The 20,514-nt window shown below is 39.8% G+C and overlaps 1 protein-coding gene across 2 annotated transcripts; it reads left to right on the forward strand.

Moving 5' to 3' along the window:
• Window positions 1–80: 80 nt before the first annotated feature.
• Window positions 81–15,184, forward strand: Utp15 (UTP15 small subunit processome component). 2 transcript variants are annotated; one of them, XM_003461924.5, is made up of 13 exons: window positions 81–256; window positions 2,553–2,706; window positions 4,393–4,485; window positions 4,577–4,761; window positions 5,647–5,825; window positions 6,417–6,542; window positions 8,459–8,594; window positions 9,242–9,326; window positions 10,033–10,182; window positions 10,799–10,900; window positions 11,043–11,176; window positions 11,311–11,369; window positions 11,921–15,184. In XM_003461924.5, the coding sequence occupies exons 2-13, from the start codon at window positions 2,617–2,619 to the stop codon at window positions 12,133–12,135; spliced, it is 1,554 nt and encodes a 517-aa protein (XP_003461972.1). In that variant the 5' UTR covers window positions 81–256; window positions 2,553–2,616; the 3' UTR covers window positions 12,136–15,184. The 2 variants fall into 2 exon arrangements, with proteins under 2 accessions (XP_003461972.1, XP_013013695.1); XM_013158241.3 differs by having other exon boundaries at window positions 101–503.
• The last annotated feature ends 5,330 nt before the right edge of the window (window positions 15,185–20,514 follow it).

Raw genomic sequence — 20,514 nt, forward strand, 5'->3', positions numbered from 1 at the left:
GGTGGCCCCGCCCACTCGGCCCGCCCCTTTGCCTTCCGGGTTGCGTGCGTCTCGTGGGCTTGCGTGTTACGTAATCGTCGGCATGTGCTGATACGTCATCTCCGCGCGCCGTTCTCTCAGTGTGTGCTGGGCTCCTGGAAGTTCCGCGTGATTTTGCGCAGGTGATTCAGAGCGGCATGGTGTAGTGGTCTGCCGAAGTGCAAGAAGTTGTCCTTGGAACCAGTGTACGTCGGCGGACCCCCGGGCCGCCGCGGAGGTACGTGAGGCAGCTACTGTGGAAGGCAGTCCGACTTTCTTCTGGCCTCCGTGTGGTTGGTGGCATGGTCGAGCTCCGCTGGAGATGCCTACACTTCGTTACTCGCCTCTCAGGGTCCCACCCGTTTATTTTCGATCCAAGTTTTCCTCTGCAGTGACACACTCTTTCCACTGCTATCAGCGCCCGGAGGAATCCGCACTCCTTCTAAGGCAGTGGACACAATTCCATCGATACCTTCGTTTCCAAGGTTCTCAGTTTCAAATGATCCTGTATTTTCTCCTTTCCCAATCCCCGCCTTGTCGCCCTTCACAAAAGAGGAAGCTGGTGTAATGTTAAACTCCATGGCCCAGAAGTGGCATGCTCTTCCCAGGTGGAATTAAGAATTTTCATTTCTGAGCTCTTAGTGTTCTGTACATTACGGATGGTATTTTGTATAGCTATCGTACCTATTCAGTCACTTAAAACCACAGCTAGATTGTTTCCCTCCTCTTCATTTTTAACTTCGTTTCTTGCCCCATGTTTTTAGTACTGTGTCCTGCCTCCTTTTCCTTCCTTCCACAAGGATGCGTTTGATTGAGAACTTTGAAAAAAAAAAAAAAAAGTCCCAGCTATAAATTGTTCAGTTTAGCAGGCAGAAGAAATATTCACAATGCAATGTGATTATGTATTTCGACAGAAATATTCAGAGTAAATAGGATCTTAGAAGACGGGAGCGAGCCTTTGAGGGCAGTGGTTTCTTGTAGGACAGTCTGATTCATGAATTGAGCCTTTAAATATTAAATAGGAAGCAGATGAAGAGAAGGCAGTCCTGGTGAAGAACACAAAGTACGGAGGCTTTGAGGCAGAATGAGAATAATATGTTACCCATAAACTTGATAATAAGAGATGGAGCTGGAATAGCAAGCGGATCAGAGCCGACCTTGTGTGACCCATGTGTGGAGCTGGGAACTTGGTTTTCTGGCAGTGTTGGGTTTGGAGCACGGGCCCATGGTGACCATTTGGCAGGTAAATGAGGGAGTTCAGGAGATGGTTACAGTGTTGATGAAAGACCTGAATTAGAGTGGTGGAGCTGGGTGAAGTCGATTTGGTGACGTTAACAAAGATTTGGGAGTAAAAGTTGGCAGATCTTGTGAACTATCCTGCTGTTAGAAGTGAGAAGGAAGGACAAGTCAAGGCTGAGTCTAGATTCCTAGCCAGAGCCAAAGTGGAGAAGAGGAGTATGTGAGAGTGTGTAGAACAGTGTAGAAGGTGCTTGAACAAATGAAAGACATCTCCCCTTTTAGTCACTGATTGTTGTATTTTTGTCAAAGTAGCCATTGAAATATATCACACCTGCAGGGCATGGTAGGTCATTGCTTGTAATCTCAACACTTGGGAGGCTAAAAAGCAAGAGGATCACAAGTTAAAGGCCAGCTTAGCTTCACAGTGAAATATCCTTTTCCTCCCCAAAAGAAAAAAAAAGTCACATGTTGCTGATGTCATGTTTTTAGGCTTTTCAGAGTAGATGAACAGTAACACCACTAAAATCATTCATCTGGTAAAATTGAATCTCTTGCAGTTGAGTAATTCTGGAAAGGTGTTTTGGCTTAATGGCATATTAAAAGTTTTGTTTGTTTTTATAGTTATTTTGTTTTTATTCTATTCTGTCATTTAAATTTGGAATTGCTTTATCCTGACTTTCTTTGCTGCTGTTTAAACCTTTTATAATTGTCAGAACATTATTTTCCAATTTTACTTTAAGGTTTTAAACTTGAGATGTACACTAGAATTATTTTCTATTTGTTCTTGGCATTTTTAGACTTTTGGGAAGTCAAATACATATTTTCTTATATCTGTTTTTAAGTTTGTTTGTTTTTGAGACAGGATCTCACTGTGTAGTCCAGGCTGGCCTTGAATTCATTCAACCTCCCAAGTGCTAGGATTACAGGTGTGTGTGCCACCATGCCTGGAGTGTTTAGTTTTTATCATAATGGTTCCTGTTGTCAAAAAATTAGCACTATAAACCAGTGTTTTTTTCTCGGGTTTGACTGCTAGAAGTGTGAGCCAGATTTATTCCCAAGTGTCCAACCTGGTCAGGTAGGTGTGAGAACACTTGTATACTGCCTGTAGGTACAGCTGAGTAGATCACACATCATGCTAGCCCTTGCTGTTTTGTTTAGATTGTCTGTTTAAAAGATTTATTGACCACTAGTCTTCAAATTTCCACATACACTTCAGGAAGAAAGCAGAGAAAAAAATCATACCTTTGTGTACAAATTTATGAATGATATATCTTTAGAAGTGTTTTCTTTTCCAGATTTATTTTTTAATATTCCCTACAAATTATTGACTCTTGGGCAACAGTGCAACTATATGAAATCATGGCTGGTTATAAGCCTGCAGCTATTCAGACATATCCTATTCTTGGCGAAAAAATCACCCAAGATACTCTGTATTGGAACAACTATAAGGTAAGTATGAGAGACAAGGATGGAGGAAAGTATATATGCATTTATTTATCTATGCATTTCTCCAGTGTTTGTTATACTTTGGATATACTTACTGAAATACTAACTAAAGCAAAGCGTGGTGGCACGTGCCTATAATCCCAGCACTTGGAGGCTAAGGCAGAAGGATGTCCATCAGCCTAAACTGTGAGATCCTGTCTCAAAAAAAACAAACAAAGAAATACTAATTAAAAACTGAACAGTTTATAGTTAAGGCAGATAGCTTTGTTTTCTTGGAACTTTAGGAGGTTTTTTTTGAGATAGCATTTCACCACGTAGTGCAGGCTGGCTGACCTCACTTATGCCTCAAACTTGTAACAGTCCTACCTCAGCCTCCCTAGTACTGAGATGACAGGTGTGCACCACCATGCCCAGCTTTCTTGGAATTTTGCATAAAAGTCTGTGCTGCTTAATCATTTTAGCCATATAAATATTTAGCACAGAACACATGACTAATCAGTGTCAAATGATTTAAATTTAAAAATTCTAATCTTATATGTAAGAAGATACTTTCTTGTTTTTCTTAGGGTAAAAGTGCTATGAAATTAGTTTTGTTTGTACCATCTTATTGTAAGACTTATAGGTGATTTTTATAAAAAACTGAAAAATTAAGCCAGTCATGGTGATAATTCCTATAATTCCAACACTCTGGGAAGCTGAGGCAGGAAGATTACAAATTCAAGCTCAGCTTGGGCAACTTAGTGACTTGGCATAACCCTGTCCCAAAAAATTTTTACAAAAGGACTAGGGCTGTCATTTATAAGGTATGAACTCCTGGAGTTTCAATCCCCAGTACCACAAAAGCACAAAAAGGCTACGTAGAAAACTACAAAAAGCATGAGATTAGGAAGTCTATGGAAAAAGAAATATAAATATACAATAAATATAACAGACTCAGTTTCACTCAAATTAAAAAAACAGAAGTTACAATTTTTAAAAGTGCAAGTGAAAGCAGTAAGGCAGGTACTGTTTTCATTTATTGGCACAAATGAAAAAAATTGATTGTCACTGCCAGTTGGTGTAGGAAGATTGGTGCATATTTTTTTGGAGGGCTCTTTGACATCGATTATGACTTTTAAAATGCTTTTTGGCTATGTGGTCTCACAGCTTGAAATGTACTCACTGACTTTACTCCCAAAAACTTGCTAAAATATTATATAAAAATTTTATTGTAGTACAAGAATTCTCAAAAAAGTTGTGTCCATTCATTATTAGTGGGCTAGTTTAGTAAATTGTGTTGCCTTTCTCAAAGGTGTTAAATCCATTGCTAATGTGAAAAGTCAGCTAAGAGGGGTTATTTAATGAAAAATGAGAGAACTGCCTGCATGGTATGACTGTCTCTGTGTTTATTTTTAATACATAATTAAATGTGTACTTATGTGGGTGTAACTTTGATGGGAGTACTGCAATAAACTCACAGTTGAAGATGGGACATAATGTACAGCTTTTTGGGCCACATGTTAAGTTTAATGGCTGCAGGAATAGTGTAGAGAATGGGATAGAGACCTTTTTTGCTTCTTCTGTATCTCTGTGCATGCAAACTAATAAATGTTACTAAGAACAAAAGGAAATGACCTGTAAGAAATTCTATCATGTTTAAATAGGCTTCTCAGTTGTAACTCTTAATGTTCTGTGTTCTTTTCCATTAAGACCCCTGTTCAGATTAAAGAATTTGGTGCAGTGTCAAAAATAGACTTTTCCCCTCAGCCTCCATATAACTATGCAGTCACAGCTTCTTCACGAGTAAGTACAATGATAAGTTTTTGAAATTTTTATGTATGCAATTTACTATTGATCTTGAGCGATCTGACAAAATACTATTTTTATCTTACAGATTCACATTTATGGCAGATATTCCCAAGAACCTATCAAAACCTTTTCCCGGTTTAAAGACACAGCGTACTGTGCTACTTTTCGACAGGATGGCAGATTGCTTGTGGCTGGTAGTGAAGATGGTGCAGTTCAGCTCTTTGATATAAGTGGGAGGGCTCCCCTCAGGCAATTTGAAGGTCACACAAAGTAAGAGAGAGTTGTTTTTCTTGTGATTTTGTTTTGTTGAAGGCTCTGTCTCTGGTCTTTGAGTAAAATCTTGGCGGTTTTGTGAATATTACGCATCAGTTTGTATTTTATTTCTTACTAAGACAAGAGAATTTAACTTCGGCTCCTGGGGCTCATGAATTCTCTAGAATATGTGTTATATTTTAGGAAATGTGTGCTTAGCTGGAGATGTGTTCCATAGCATTCATTCCCTTCTCAGTGGGGTGTGGGCCTGGTGAGTTTGTGAATCACCGCTGTACAGGTTGCCTCCCTCTGCTGAGGGTACGCAGGCTGGGACAGTCTTGGAGGTTTTCGTCTTGGATTGTGGTGTTTTGCCCCTTGATAAATTGAATCACTGTCACAATTTTGTGCTATAACTGTCTCAAGATTACCAGCATCCTTACTGAAATCTCTTGACTTAAAAATCTCAAAAGTATATTTTTTATCCTATCCTATCAAGATGTTCTTACTCCATGAAATACTTAATGTAATAAAATTTACCCATCATGCCCTTACTTGCTGACAAGTCTATTTAGAATTTTTAAAAGAACTTCTTGGAATTAAAATACCTTTACTCCTACATCTAGAGCATTCATTTTCATCGAGAGTCTAAAGTTATTAACATAGTAGAACATACAATTTAAAGCTATGCTTAGTATTTGTACTAACTTAATAGTATAGTGGTATTACACTTTTAAATTAATTTAGGAGCAAGTACCTGCTTTAAAGCTTTCCTTTTCCTTCTGTAAATATTCTCTGAAACTGAGCAATTTTTTACAAATCTAGGCAAAAAGTGTGTTATGTTAGAAGATACAAGAAATGTTTCTTTTTTCTTGCTTTTTAATATACTGCCACTTGATTTTTCAGAGCAGTTCATACAGTAGATTTTACAGCTGATAAATACCATGTGGTCTCTGGGGCTGATGATTATACCGTTAAATTATGGGATATACCAAACTCCAAAGAAATTCTGACATTCAAAGAACATTCTGATTATGTGAGGTGTGGATGTGCTAGCAAACTTAACCCAGATCTCTTTGTAACAGGTTGGTGAATTCTTTTCATTTAATTGCTATGGGATTCTTTAGGGGTTGGGAGGTTTGTTTATTTGCTTTTTTCTAAAAGAACTGGGGTCATAGCTCAGATAAACAAGTGAGAATAGGTTTGTATTAGTGATGCTGTTGCTTTTTTTTCCTTTTGATGGTTGCTTTAACTGTCCTGCGAATGTATTTGGGAATACCACGCTGTCTAGACAACATAGCAGTCTTTCAGAACAGCAGTGAGTTTAGTATGCTGGTTTTCAGAAAGCCTATAGCAGCTTGGGCACTCTGCTGTCTGTAAGTTTTTCTGGATGCCTATATAAAGGTTCCCCGATGACCGTACATTTAGAAACTGTCAGTAAGGCTGGGGACGTAACTTAGTGGTAGAACCCTTGCCTAATATATGTGCCAAGCCCTTAGTATAATCCCCAGAAAAGCAAAAACAAAACAAAAAAATTCTTAGTAGGAAAAGATTAAACTCCGTCTCCAAAATTTTTATTTTTTACAAAATTTATGTTTGGATATGTACATACTTATAGTTTTTGTTGTTTTAAATAGCCAGATTCATATATTATAATACAAAAATTTATGTTTTAGGGTCATATGATCATACTGTGAAGATGTTCGATGCGCGAACATGTAAGAGTGTTCTCTCTGTTGAGCATGGGCAGCCGGTGGAGAGTGTTCTGCTTTTCCCCTCTGGAGGTCTCCTGGTGTCTGCAGGTATTTCTTAGGAAAATAGCTCTTACCAATATTGTTGGTCTATTATGATTCATCAGTATGCATTTGGATTACATATCTAAATTGTGCTAACAGTTGATAGTGGGACAGGCAAAAGGTTGTCATTTATTGAGTATATCAAGTACTTAACCTGAGTTGGGGAGGGTTTTGAAACAAGACCTCTCTGTACTCCAAGCTCTACTGCAACTTGCTGGGTAGCCCATGTTGGTCTTGAGTTTGTGAACTCCTTTCTTCGGCCGCCTAGTGCTGGGATTACAGGCCTGTACCACCATACTCAGTATAGCATCATGCCACTGCTTACAGATTATCTCTAATGTCTGAGGCAATTAATTTTCTTTGTATTTTACAACTAAGAAAATAAATGAAAATTTCCGTTTGTTCCAAGCATATCGATAAGTGTCAAATCTGAAATCTCAGTACTTGAGGTCTTACATGATATATTTAACCCTGTACAATTTGGCCCTGTATTGTGTACTCTTATTCCTAAAGTGGTGAACCTATTAGAGCTTTCAATGAGTCAAATAGTCTGCTGCCGCACATGTGCCTTAGGTTCTCCTCTGCTGTCCTAAGAAATCCCCAGCTGCCTGTGCAGCAGGTTATTACAGATCTAGAATCACACTTACCTCTTTCTTTGTGACTCTTTTTTTTTTTTTTTTTTTGTCTTTTTCCTTTTTATCGGTACCGGGAATCGAACTCACGACTGCCTGCTTTCAAGGCAGGCGCTTATGCCACTGAGCTAAACCCCCAGCCCCCTCTTTGTGACTCTTGAGTATATGTTCTTACCTGCTAAAAGCTGATAGTATTATAGAAGGAGATAATGGGGAAGGATGCCAAAAAAGGGCTTGATAACTTTTTCATCCAGTTGGAACAAGGGTTTATTTGGTTAATTTTGACACAGTACATTTTCATAATTATAGAATAATAAATTATTTGGTTTTTCTCATTTTTCAGTAAAAATGTGTTGGCATTAGAAGAATGTGTAGTTACTGTATACGGTTGGTAACATATACATAATAGTAGGTGTAGTCTTCCTGACTTGTCCTGTTTTATACTCTTTGCCCAACACCTGTTTAAGTAGATGTCATTGTCAGGTTTATTTGTTTCATGAGCTGTTATTTTGAGAAATGGAAATAAAGCCAAGTTGAACAAAGAGAACAGAAACCTGTACATTAATCTCTACTGTGCCACTATTAAGTTGTGCAGCTTAGGTCAGTGTTTCTAGGCCTTGAAAATGAGTATCAGTGGCGTCACACTGTCCTCCCTGACTTAGGCTGCCATCGGGGAGTGGGAAGGTGGCAGTCATGACTTGTTATTTTTCTTCCCTCTTTCCTGTCAGGGTGCAGTGCATGGGAGCCTTACTTTCCCCCCACCTTACCCCTTTTTCCATTTTTCTCTAACTGAACTCTTCTGCTTGATATTTTGTTGAATGAAGATGCTGAATTTAAAAACTTCTTTTTAAATTATTGGATTATGTTACCATTAAGGAAGGATGTTTCTAATTCTTGGAGTAAAACTATAGGAAAGTTTATCAGTTTTGTTGGGATTCACAAAATATTTAGGAAACCAGATCTATACTATTCATTTCCATGTTTCTTCAGAATTTCTTTTAAGCAGTGATTTTAATAGAACTTATTTGAAATGTTTTATTTTTGCTAGAGTTCTTTGCACTTAAAATAAATTATTTAATCATCTGAACAGTTCTATGAAGTATGCACTGTTAATATACTATCAGTTACACACCCAGTAAATGGTAGAGCCAAGATTCAAACCGTCAGTCTGGCTGTGGAATCCCTCACTTTATCTTCAGTCTGTGAAATGTCAGTGAAGAATACTTTGTAGGTCTTTAAAATTATGAATATATGGTTGGACTATCAAACTAATGCTGTTTCTTTTTGTAGGAGGTCGTTATGTTAAAGTCTGGGATATGTTAAAAGGAGGACAATTGCTTGTGTCTTTGAAAAATCACCACAAAACTGTGACATGTTTATGTCTGAGCAGCTCTGGACAGAGGTTACTTTCTGGCTCACTGGATAGGTTAGCATTTAAATTCTTTTCTTTATTCATCGTCAGTGTGCAGTTGTTTTTTTTTTTTTTTTTTTTTTTTTTGGTACCAGGAATTGAACTCAGAACCTTGCACTTACCAGGCAGGCGCCATGCCACTGATCTATGTCCCTGGTAGGTACTTGGTCTTTTTAGGTGTTTCTTTTAAAAATGAAGTATAGATGGGCTGTCCTTATAGTCATTTTCAGCCTGGAGTGATTTTTGTCCCCAGGGAACCTTCAGAACATCTGCAGACATTTTGGTTGTGGGACTGACATTCTTGTATTGGGATAGAGGCCAGGGAAGCTGCTAAATATGCTGCAGTGCACAGAAAAGCCCTGCATGACGTAGCGTTCTCTGGACCAAAGGACCGCGATGCTGCGCTTGAGACCTTGCTCTCTTGACTTGCAGTGCACATTCACTGATGCTCCTCTTCCTCCCAGGTTTTATCTTCAGATGATGGTGGTCCCTGGTCTGCCCTTTTGTTTCTTTATAAGCTAAAATCTAGTCAGTACTGTGATACAGTTTTTAAGGAGTCAATGATGAGATACTTTGTGATGTTACATTATTATTTTTCTTCACTTTTGTGTTAAAAAATAGAATCTGCAAGTGATTTTTGACAGCATTTTCTTTTTTATTAGGAAAGTGAAAGTATATAGCACAACTTCCTACAAAGTGGTCCACAGTTTTGATTATGCAGCTTCAATTTTGAGTCTTGCACTTGCAGTAAGTACTTTTAGTTCTTTTTAAAGTTATCACTAACCTTGTCTGTTAAGTGAAAGTAAAATGGAATTTTAGGATTTATCTTGGGATTTAAATTAGCTGTTTCAGTTAAGACAGTTGTTGGAGTGTGACTTGCAGTAACAACTCATTTAACTCAGTGGGTTATAATACTTAAGAGAGGCAGGATGACTGCACATGTGCACGTGTGCGCACACTCAGATGGAACGAGGATGGAATAACAAAATGAAATAGCTCCCTTGATGACTGTTGTTTGTAGAGTTGGTTCTACCATGTTTCACAGGGAGCCACATTAATGCAGGTGGATATTTGAATATGTTATATAAAAATCTGAATTGTAAGAGGGAAAACTAATCAAAAAATATTTGGGAGGAGGATAGGATTTTAGAATGTCATATCAGTGTTTAGTCCTTTTTAAATAAGAGGATGGAGAAAAATTACTCTGAAACATTCTCAAGATGCCATTAACTGTGTATCATTACACAGATTTTGCCAGTGGTATAATAACTTCTGCCAACATAATGGTATCCTAGAGAAAAAAATGACTTTGCTGTAGCATTTTTCATAGATTATTGTTAAGTAGAATAATTTGAATGGAACCGTTGGTGATTGTATGGATATAGCATGTCATTTTGAAGCGAATATACTGTAAGCTGTTGGTTAGGAATAGACTTATTTTTCTAATTGTTAGCATGAAGATGAGACGATAGTGGTTGGAATGACCAATGGAATCCTGAGTGTTAAACATCGGAAATCTGAAGCAAAGAAGGAGTCTCTTCCAAGGAGAAGGAGGCCTGCATACCGAACCTTTATTAAAGGAAAAAATTACATAAAGCAACGGGTTTGTATTGCTCCTGTTTTTTTTTAAAAAGATGACATTTATTTTCTCTTTTTGATACATCGAAATTGAGTCTGGGTTGCTAGAGCAAGGCCATTATTAAAGAATAATGCAGAACAAGGACTACTTTATTTATTACTCTCAATTCCAACATAACAGCACAGTGCTTTACCACATTCAAAACAGTCTTTCACATATTATCTAACCAGCTAGGCCAGTAAAGTCTCCATGGCATTCGAGAAGATTGAGATACAGAGAAATTTTGATTTAAGATTTCATTCAGGATGGCCCCTGATATTAAGACTAGCTTTCTGTTTCTGATTCTTGTTTTATATCTCTTCATACTAACTCACACTGTGTGCAGTGTAAAAAGAGCTGAAATATGTTTTGCTAAACTTTGAGGCAATTGTAAGTTAAAAATCATGAGAGAGTAAAAGAATATTAATGTGCAAGTTACTCCATTTTCAATTAGTCTAGATTATGAGCATGTAAACATTATCGTGATGCAGTGCAGAGGCACCCTGAGTTTTAAAGTATCACTTCATTATGGGAAAGTTTTTTTGAATGGAACTTCATAGACACTGATTTTCCTCCTCTATGAATTTACTTCTCAATACAGGATGACATTTTGATCAACAAGCCAACAAAGAAATACCTAGAATTGTATGACAGGGATCTGAAAAATTTTAGGATCTCTAAGGCACTTGATAGAGTCCTTGAGGTGAGTAAAAAGCATTTTTGAAAGAATTGCATTAATACTTAATTTACACATTATGGTGATGTGAAACTGGTGATTTCATGAGAGACAATGATACTTTTCTTATGCTGTTTTCTGCTTATATTGACTTTGAAAATTTTTCTAGCCTAGTTGTATAATAAAGACTCCTGAAGTCACAGTTTCCATCATAAAAGAGCTGAATCGAAGAGGGGTCTTGGCAAATGCACTTGCAGGACGGGATGAGAAAGAAATTAGTCGTGTTCTTAATTTTTTGATAAGGTATGTTTTATGTTTGTGAAATCTGTATTTTGCATTTCAAGTCCTTCTTTATCACATATTTGGTTTAATCTTTGTTGAGAACTGGTAGGAAAATGAATTTGCAAATTTCATTGAATAAATTTTTTTTTTTTTAGGAATCTGTCTCAGCCAAGATTTGCACCTGTGTTGATCAATGCTGCTGAAATAATTATCGGTAAGTAATTGTTAAAACTTGAAAAAGCTAACATGCTTGCAAAAGTAGAAAGGTGTCAGGATGAGGGGTGTGGCTCAGCGGTGGAACTTTTGCCTAGCGTCTGTGGACGTGTGGGTTCAGTTCTCAATGCATATGAGAAGTAGAGGTGTCAAATAATAAAATCAAATTAGAAGTTAAGTATCTTTTTTTCTAGTCAGTGCTGCAATGAAGACTTTCATGAAGAAAGCAATAGATTATTGCAGTTTAAAATGAAGTGACTTGATTACAGTGGCCTACCTTAATCAATTAGCACTGGCATCATAAAATTAAAGTTTCCCATTAGTATCTTAATAACAGAATAGTTTTTAATTGGAAAATGAAAATAAGATCCTCTACCCTTTTGTCTCTGTAATTTACTTTTTGAAATGCATTTATTTAGAAGAATTGTTATGTTTTCTATTAATCATTAAATAAACATAGATTTTTAATGTCTTCAACATTTTTATAGTTTTTCTGACAGTTTTTCATTCATTACATAGATTTCTGGCTATCATATTTTCTGTTTTTTTTAGATATATATCTGCCTGTGATTGGTCAGTCACCTGTAGTGGATAAAAAGTTTTTAGTACTTCAAGGACTTGTAGAAAAAGAGATTGATTACCAAAGAGAACTCCTGGAAACCTTGGGGATGATGGACATGCTTTTTGCTACCATGACAAGGAAAGAAAGCACTTCTGTGTTGGAACATAGACCTGCTGAATTTCTAGAGAAGATGATGGAATCATAATACCTGCTCAATAAGATGAAAAAAAAACCCCTAGTTTAGAATAAACTTGACTATTATTGAAAGGAAACTCTTGGATCCATTTTAAAAAGATTGTCACAGAAGCAATTTTATAGAAGAGACTGGGCTAGCTCTGATTGGAAGATAACTACTTGTTTTAGGACATGGCTTTCCATGCAGTTGAATTATTGTGTGCCATTTCAGGTGGAAGATGTCAGTTACCTTGGTTCCAGTGTCTGCCCACCTTAGATGAGCTGATGTTGATTTTAGTCCAGCACAGCTCTGTCAGCAGCCAGGTGTGCATTCAGTTGGGGGTGCAGGTGTGGAGCCTCTGGAGAGGGTTCCAACTGGGCGTCCTGCCAAAGCAAACCCTGTTTGGGGTGTCACTTCATTATTTCTAGCATAAAAAACAGCAAAAACATGACAAGAAGAAGACTTTTTCAGTCAGTGCTCTTGGGATTTCTATGCTTCTGCTTTACTGGTCACCCTTCCTTGGTGGAGTTGCTGATTTGACTGTGGGCTCTGCTTCAGCTAGTGTGGGGTCGTGTTCCAGGTGTGTGCTCATCAGCTGCTCAGCTCCGAGTCGTGGTGATGGACGAGTGTTTGGAGTATAAGGCAGATTGGATGCCTGTGAGTTGTGCTCTCACTCCAGGTTTCCTTTCCCTTTTTTTAATCTTGACTGTCTCTGTATCAGCACATGGGTTGCAGATAGACCTTATTGGGCCACTATTTTCTCCTGGTTTGCAGAATGCAGCCTTTTTACCTAGTTGTCCCAGTCCTTCAGGCCAGGGACTGATAAGATTTGTCGTTTCTCCTCTAATGTGTACCTTTTCAGCCTATTGCACGTATGTTTGGAGCGCATAGCCATCTAACCATCTGAGAAACTGTTTTCTCTGAGCCATATGTAGGTTTTTTTCCGTCTGTTCTTCACAATTGTCTTGTTCAAAACCCCAAACAAGAGCAGCTTGCTGTGAAACAAAGTTGTTTTTTTTAGAAAGTTTAATGTGAGTTATATTTTTTTATAAAGGTTCTTATTTTTACCTTGGCTTTCTGAGACGTGTCCATTTCTGATGGATTGTCGCTGGCTGCCAACTCCTAGCACCCTGATTCCACAGTTGCTTTTCCCCTCCCCCACCTCATCTCATCTCAGCGGTGTGCGCAGCACTGCAACCGTGCATCTGATAATAACATGTCCAGGAGAGTCTTAGAGGGAGAAGTTTATAATGGAAGTCTCCTCACCTAGTTTCAGTTCTATAAATTCAGAGTTTCTTGAGGCAGAAGGCAGTGAGATACATGTTCTGGTAAGGACGTGTGTCACAGATGGGGGAGTTTCCCTCTATGCGTTGTTAAGGTAATCACGCAGTGCAGCAGCTTGTGAGAAATGAGGAGTTGCTTCCCTCAGTAATGAAATTAGTCAGGTCAGAAGCTGTGTTTTGGGGTTGAGAAGAGTTAATTGATTTAAAAATTTTTTATTTAAGAACTTTTTTAAAGGAATTAACTTTGTTAAATATGCTTATAATTTGTATACTAGTAAAAATGAGAAGTGAAATTTTAGTTAAAACTGTGCCTGCTATCAGTTGTGTAATGTCCAAGCGTCTCCTGTATTACAGTGGTCCCTTGAGTTATGACCGGCCTGAACTCTGGACAGTTATGACAGGAATTTTATGACCAGTCTTGAGTCATGACCTGAATGCCGGCCACCTGTGCTTCCAGATGGTCTCAGATACAGAGTTAATCTTTAGAGAGTTCTGGAAGGAACAAGACAACATCCTTTCCTGTGTGGGGTTCATTGAGAAATCCTGGGTCAGTGTCTGTAAGGACGGAGACGTTGAAGGCTGCGCAGAGGAGCCTGAGCCTCAACTGACAACCTGAGTTACAGCCACCCTCGGAATGCATTGAGTTCCTAAGTCACGGGTCCACTGTGTGTCACTTGACTCTCACAGACGTCTAAGTTTGGTATAATTCTTACTTAACATTGAAGTAATTAAAGCAGGTGACTCCCCCCTGGAACCTCCTAGCTGGAGTTCTTTTTCCAGCATTAATCTTGCCTCCTGGTGCCTAAACTACTCATTTCTTTTAACAAAACCTCATCAGGGTCTGCAGTTCTTAAATGAAATGGGTAGTGATTACAATTTTTTTTTTTAAAGATTAGGAGACAGTTCCTATAGACAGCATCTTTTTAAATTCTTATTCCTTAAGACTGATATTTGAAGTATCTTAATAGAATTGACATAGCACATGTGACACTGACCTTAAGATTCTAATTTGAAATTCCTAATAGAATTTTAGACTTGTGATTTTCAGCTAGAAAGTATTTTAAAATGTTACTGAATGCAGAAAATGTTTTGGAGAACCTAAAAGTCTATACTTTTTAATTTATTATGTTAAGAGTTAAGCACCTGGGAAGGTTTTTTTTATTGTGTCAAGCATTGAAAGTGCTGTTGAATCAGATTTTGTTACTGTAAATGCTATTAAATTTAAAGGAATTTGAATTGTAAGTGAGACCAGTAGAAGAAATTTAGTTTGGTCAACATTTACATTGAGTTTCACCAAACATTAATTAAAGGATCCCTTGGAAGTGATTATTAAAATGTAGTTTTTTTTCTAAATGAAATATTTCTAAGTTATACTTAAAAACTTAAGGTAAGTTTTAAAATGTCTGACTTTAACAATGAGTTATATCTTATCTGTGAACCAGATACCTCTTGAACACTGGAAGATATTCTTAGTAGATGGATGGCTGTACGCCTGTTCCCTGGGCCATAGTTAACTAAACCAGACCAGGCGTGATATGCATGACTCAGGTTTTCTCTAAACAGAGGTTTGTAATTGGGATTTATAGTGGAATTGTTTATCAGGGAAAATGAGGGAGAGGATGAAAGCTACATGCAAAGAAAATCAACACAAAGATCATCCTGCCTCAGCAGATTAGACTAAAGGAGACTGAAAGCATTTTAATTACAATGACTGTTTCCCTAATTCTGCCTGTACTCTACCCTTCAGGGGTCCATGAAATTCTTTAGAATCCTTTAATAAATTGTTTTTGCTTAAATGACTGTGAGTGAGTTTTTCTTAAAACCAAATGGCTGAAACACTTAGTCATGGTATTCACTTAGAAGCACATTTGAATCTGGAGAATCGAGTTTAGATCAATGAGCATAATAGACAAGAATCCCGGCTTCCTTGGAACTAATACTCTTAATAGCTAATAAGGAAGATGTTTGGTAAACAAAGTGTGTAATGGGTCAGATGGTGCTAAATGATTTGAATCAAGTGGTGGGAGGGGTGAGGGGAGGGAAACATTAAGGGTGGTAGGTGGGTTGAAGTCTTAAAAGAGTAAGTCGGGAAGGAGGTTAAGCAAAGTACTTAAGCCAAGACTTGTTGGGCTGAGTACAGATGCGTGCTGGAGAGATGGCCAGTATATCCATCCTGGAGTGGGGAATGAGAGAAGTGACGTACAAAGAAGAGTCAGAAGGAGGAAGAACCTGGAAACATCCTAAATAGACACTGGGGAGGCTGCTCTGTAAAACGGAGCAGAAAACTTGGATAACCAGTAGAGGGATTTGAGTTGGGTTTAGTTGGTGAGGTATAACTGGAATGCTGTAAAACACTGAAAAGTGTCTCGTTTGCTGTTTTGATGTATACACCGTGCAGTATATCTGATACTTGTTGAAGGCCTCCTGCTCCTTGGCAATCCTTCCACTCTGTCCTCCCCCTCAGGCAATTATTCTGGAATACATTCAAATAGACCAGAAGATAGGTTTTGTAAGAGACTGGCTGCTTAGCATACTTACTTTTAAGATTCATATTTCATTTGAGATTGAATTTGGGAATGACAGACTGTGCTACTAGTGATAATCCTGCAGAGGGAAAAACTGATGACACAAGCCAGTGAGGTCAATTCCTGGAGTATGATCCTTGGCAGAGAGCTGGGACCGAGGGCCTGAGTGTTAGGAGAGTGAGTAGTTGGGCATGATTCAGGAGGGAAAGCAGAAAGTGCAGGCACAAAGGCAGTTATTTTGGCCTTTTGGAAGTTTTTAAGTTTATTAGAAAAATGGAAAAAAAGATAACCAGTTAAAATAAGGATGAAAGAAGAGGTGGAGGTTTGGAAATACGAGGAATGGGCAGAAGATGGGAAACATTCATAGGGCTTTGGAACCATTTGCCTGGATTTGAATCACATCTTGACTACTAGCTATGTGATTTGAGGAAAGTTACTTGGCCATTTCATATCTGATTTAGGGGACTGTGAGAACTGGGTTAGTATCTGTAAAGGTACCTAGAATATTCCCGTTTTCTATGATGATGGGGCAAGTTAATGGACCAAGAAAAGGAAGTAGGGTTACCAGCCACACTGAGGACCCATGTTGGCTAGCAGTATGTAAGACCATTCAGCATGATGGTCTGTTTTCCTCTGTTCAGCTCTGAAGATAACAGGTGCAAAGTAGGCTGAGATAATTTAGCTGGTGATGGGGCTTCTCATAGGTGAATGCAAAATAACTGAGGAAGGGATGGTGTTGGAATTCATGCAAAAGGGTGATTATAATGGAGGGCTTTAGGGTCTGTCTATTGGCTAACTGCAGAAATGAGGTCCGATATAATTGACTAGCACAGCTGGGCTAGTGAATTGTTGGTCAGTGTTGGGCTGTAGAGTTATGATTTGCATGCTAGAGACAGTGAGCTAGAGACACAGGAGATGTTGGGGAGAGAGCTGTGTTTAGGGCAGCAGAGCTGTTAGAGATAGTGCCTGGCAGCCAGGAGCTAGACTGTTCAGGAGTAATAGGGGGTGATCTATGGTGATCTTTGGTGAGATCGTAGGTGTACAGTCAGGTGACATGCGATTCAGAAGTGAAGCTTTCTCAGAATGAATGAGGAATGTTCGAAAACAGCATCAAGGAACACCCACTTCCTCTTAGGGCACTCATGCAAAGGGTGTGGGGACAACGTTAGCACTTGGGAGGATGGCAGAGGAAGCAGCATCCAGGTTTTGGTTAGGTTAGGGACTTGAGAATTAAAATATTGAAGCAGTATAGGGCATTGCTGATGACTAAACTCAAGACACAGAGGGCAAAGGCCGAGGGTTTAAGAAACTAGAGTATAGAAGTGGCACCAAAAGAGGATATTTTAGTCTGGGGGGTGAGACATAACCTAGGGTTCATGTCTTCTGACATAAAGAGGGCTAGAGGCTGGAGGACATTGTGACGTTGGGCCTGTTACCCTGAGGCAGGTACCCTGTATAAGGGAGGAAGAGAGGTGAGACCTTTCAAGAATCAGGACTCAGGATCATTCCTCACACCTGCTGCATAGTATTGAGGATGAGAGAGGAGCAGCCCTGTGCAGTGAAAAAGTAAAACAGGTTGCATTCACCGGGATTCACTGAGGCATCCGGTTCATAAGGGACAAAACTGGGACCCAGATGCAGGCAGTCTGTGTGGGGTCCTAGACTATACGAAATCTCTGTACCATTTCCATCCTCCAGCTCCTGAAAGCCTCTGCCTCTACTTCCCTGGACCACTTCTCACGAGGTGAGATTGCCTCATCCTTGTTCATCTCTCCCCATTTCCAAACAGTCTCCAGCATGTCCCCAGCCATTGCCTGCTGGGTATCTACATGTCTCCAATCCCGTTCCCACTCCAGCTTGGGTCTGGAATATGACGGTGTCCTTCCTAGTTGCCTCCAGCTTGGCATTCCCTCCATCCACCATCTCATTGTGGCCAGTGTGGTCATCTCTGATGTCATCACTTTCTTGCGACAGTGCTGTAGAGTTAGGGAGGTAGAAGGATGCAGGGCCTGAAAGGAGGTTTGTGACATGGAAGAAACAGCGAAACCTCCTGTCTTTCACTTTAGCCCAGGTGGTTTCCGGGTGCTGATCGTTTCCTTGCTTGAAATTTCTTTCTCTAGGGGCTGGGAATTTAGCTCAGCAGCATAAGCGCCTGCCTTGCAAGTGTGTGGGCATGAGTTTGATCCCTGGTACTGATAAAAATGGAAAGGAAAAAGACAAAAAAAAAAAAAAAAAAAGAAAAGAAAAGAAAAAATTTGTTCTCTGAATATTTTGATGCTGATTCAGAGCTTTTCTCTACTTTCTCTTTCTCAACTTCCCCTCATACTGTTCTCAAACATCCAGCCAGTCTCTGTTGTGGGAGAGCTGGGGTCCAGGTACTCCTGCTGGGTCACATTGAATACACCTTTTCAGGTTACATAGTGTGGCACAAGGTTAATGCGCTGAGCTATCTCAACTGGTGGCCCCATATTTTTCAAATCCTAATCTGTGCTTTCCAAGACAATAACTCCTAGTGGCTATTAAGTTAAAGTCAATTAAAATTAACACCAGTTCCTTAGTCACACTCCCTGAACACGTGCTAGTGGTTACCATATTGGACAGCACAGATAAAAATCATTTCTGTCACTGTAGAAGCTTCTGTCTCTTCCTGTTTGGGGTCCAAGTCCATCCCTTAGATTTGGTCCGAAGCATTCACTTGCAACCACTTAATCGGCTAATCCATCTGGCCACTACCTTGGTCCTTCCTGGTTGTATTAAGAGTTCTCCAGAGAAACAGAACCAAAGAGGCTGTCTGTCTACATATATGTATAATCATCTCTATTCTGTGTCTGTGAGTGAAAGGAATTGGCTCATATAATTATGGAGGCCAAGGAGTCCCACAGTAGATTGTAAACTGGAGAGCCAGGGAAGCTGGCAAAGATGGTCTGATCAAGACCAGAAGACTCAGGAAAAAGAAAGCTAACAGTATAACTTGCCGTCCGAGACCCAGCACCTAAGAACCTGGTGGCCACTGGTATCAAAGTCCTGGAGTCTGAAGACTGGAGAACCTGGAGTTCTGAGGTCCAACAGTAGAAGAAAGGAAGGAACAGCTCCCAGAGAGGAGGGGAGGAAATTTACTTTTCTCCTGTTTTGTCCCGTGTGGGCCCCAGCTCATAGGAAGGTGCCTGCCAGCATTGGTGAGGGCACATCTTCCTTGGCTCACTGATTGAAATGTCTGTGTCTTCCAGAAATGCCCTCCCAGATGTACCCAGGATAATGCTTCACCAAAACTTCAGTATCCTATTCCAGTCCATAGCTAAAGTGAACCATCACACTGGCTGTGGCCCTTCTGCTCCTTACTTGTGATCCCTGGCTCTGAGCACCCCCGATCTGACTCAGGGTTTTCTTCCTCTCACTGATTCTTGCTCATGGCTTGATCTTTCTGGTCCTGCTGCTTTGCCCTGGTACACTGGTATTTTCCCCAGCTCCTCATGAACCCACGGGTATGGGGAAAGGGCCCTAGGACGGACAATTGCTCAGGGCTCTGCAGCTCACTGGTCAGGCTAGAGGGTCCTTTCCTATCACTTGTCAGAGTCTTGGGAATGATCAAGTGGCATTAAGCTCACATGATGCATTGACATGCTGTTAATTCATTTAATTAACATGTCTACACTACCAGCTCTGCCATAAGTGTGGAGCTGTGCTGATGTTGGTTGATGAAATCTCTCAAGGCTTCTCACGCTGAAGACCGCCATCACCATCCTCTAGAAGATCTCACCACTGTCTTCCTTAACTAGAGATGCTAAGCCAACCTCCCTGAGTAGAGCATGGGCAGCTGTACATGCACACTGAGATTCTCACAACACAACACAACCGAAGAGCAGATTGAGTTCCAGCCAAACTCAGGCCCTTGCTGACTTGCTTCATTTCTCTGAATCTCCTTGTTGACGCTCCTCTGCCCTCAGAGGCTGCCATCGTCTCCTGCGGAAGGACACTTAAGGCTTGCAGAATCCTCATGCCCCTTCTCCCTCCCTCTCCCTTTATGAATCAAAAGAGGAACACTTCAGATTTCCTTTTATTCTTGCTTTAATTAGCGCATTTGAAATTTAACTTTTGTGACTAGCTGCCAACCTTGATGTGAGGGGTAAGGGAGCATTTGGAAGGTGGGGAAACTTCAGTGGTTAGTGAAAAGCCTAGCCCTGGACATGAACAATTTTGCATTGCCTTTGTCCTGGCTGGGAAAGCTGGCTGGAAGAGAGAGTGAAATAAAAATCAAGCTTTCAGGCTGGGGGTTTAACTCAGTGGTGTAAGTGCCTACCTGGCAAGTGTGAGGTCGTGAGTTCAATCAGAAAAAAAAAAAAAAAAATCAAGCTTTTCCTAAGAAGGATCTTAAATTCTGCAGAGATTGTTTAGGGACCAGGACAATTGAGACTATAGAAAAATGATTCCGTGTGGCTTCCAGGGATGGAAGAAAGCAAGTATACTGAATCAGGCCCATTTTTGCCTTCCTACCTTGCAGTGTGCCAGCCACTGAAATGAGTTCAGCAAAAAAGAACTGAGAGTAGAGTGTGCAGACCTCTCATACCAAAAGGTCACCCAGTGGACACCTGTGCAGGCCTAAG

Source organism: Cavia porcellus, unplaced genomic scaffold (assembly GCF_034190915.1).
Source record: "Cavia porcellus strain 051 isolate PalLab524CR breed Dunkin Hartley unplaced genomic scaffold, mCavPor4.1 scaffold_11, whole genome shotgun sequence".
Classification (NCBI taxonomy): domain Eukaryota; kingdom Metazoa; phylum Chordata; class Mammalia; order Rodentia; family Caviidae; genus Cavia; species Cavia porcellus.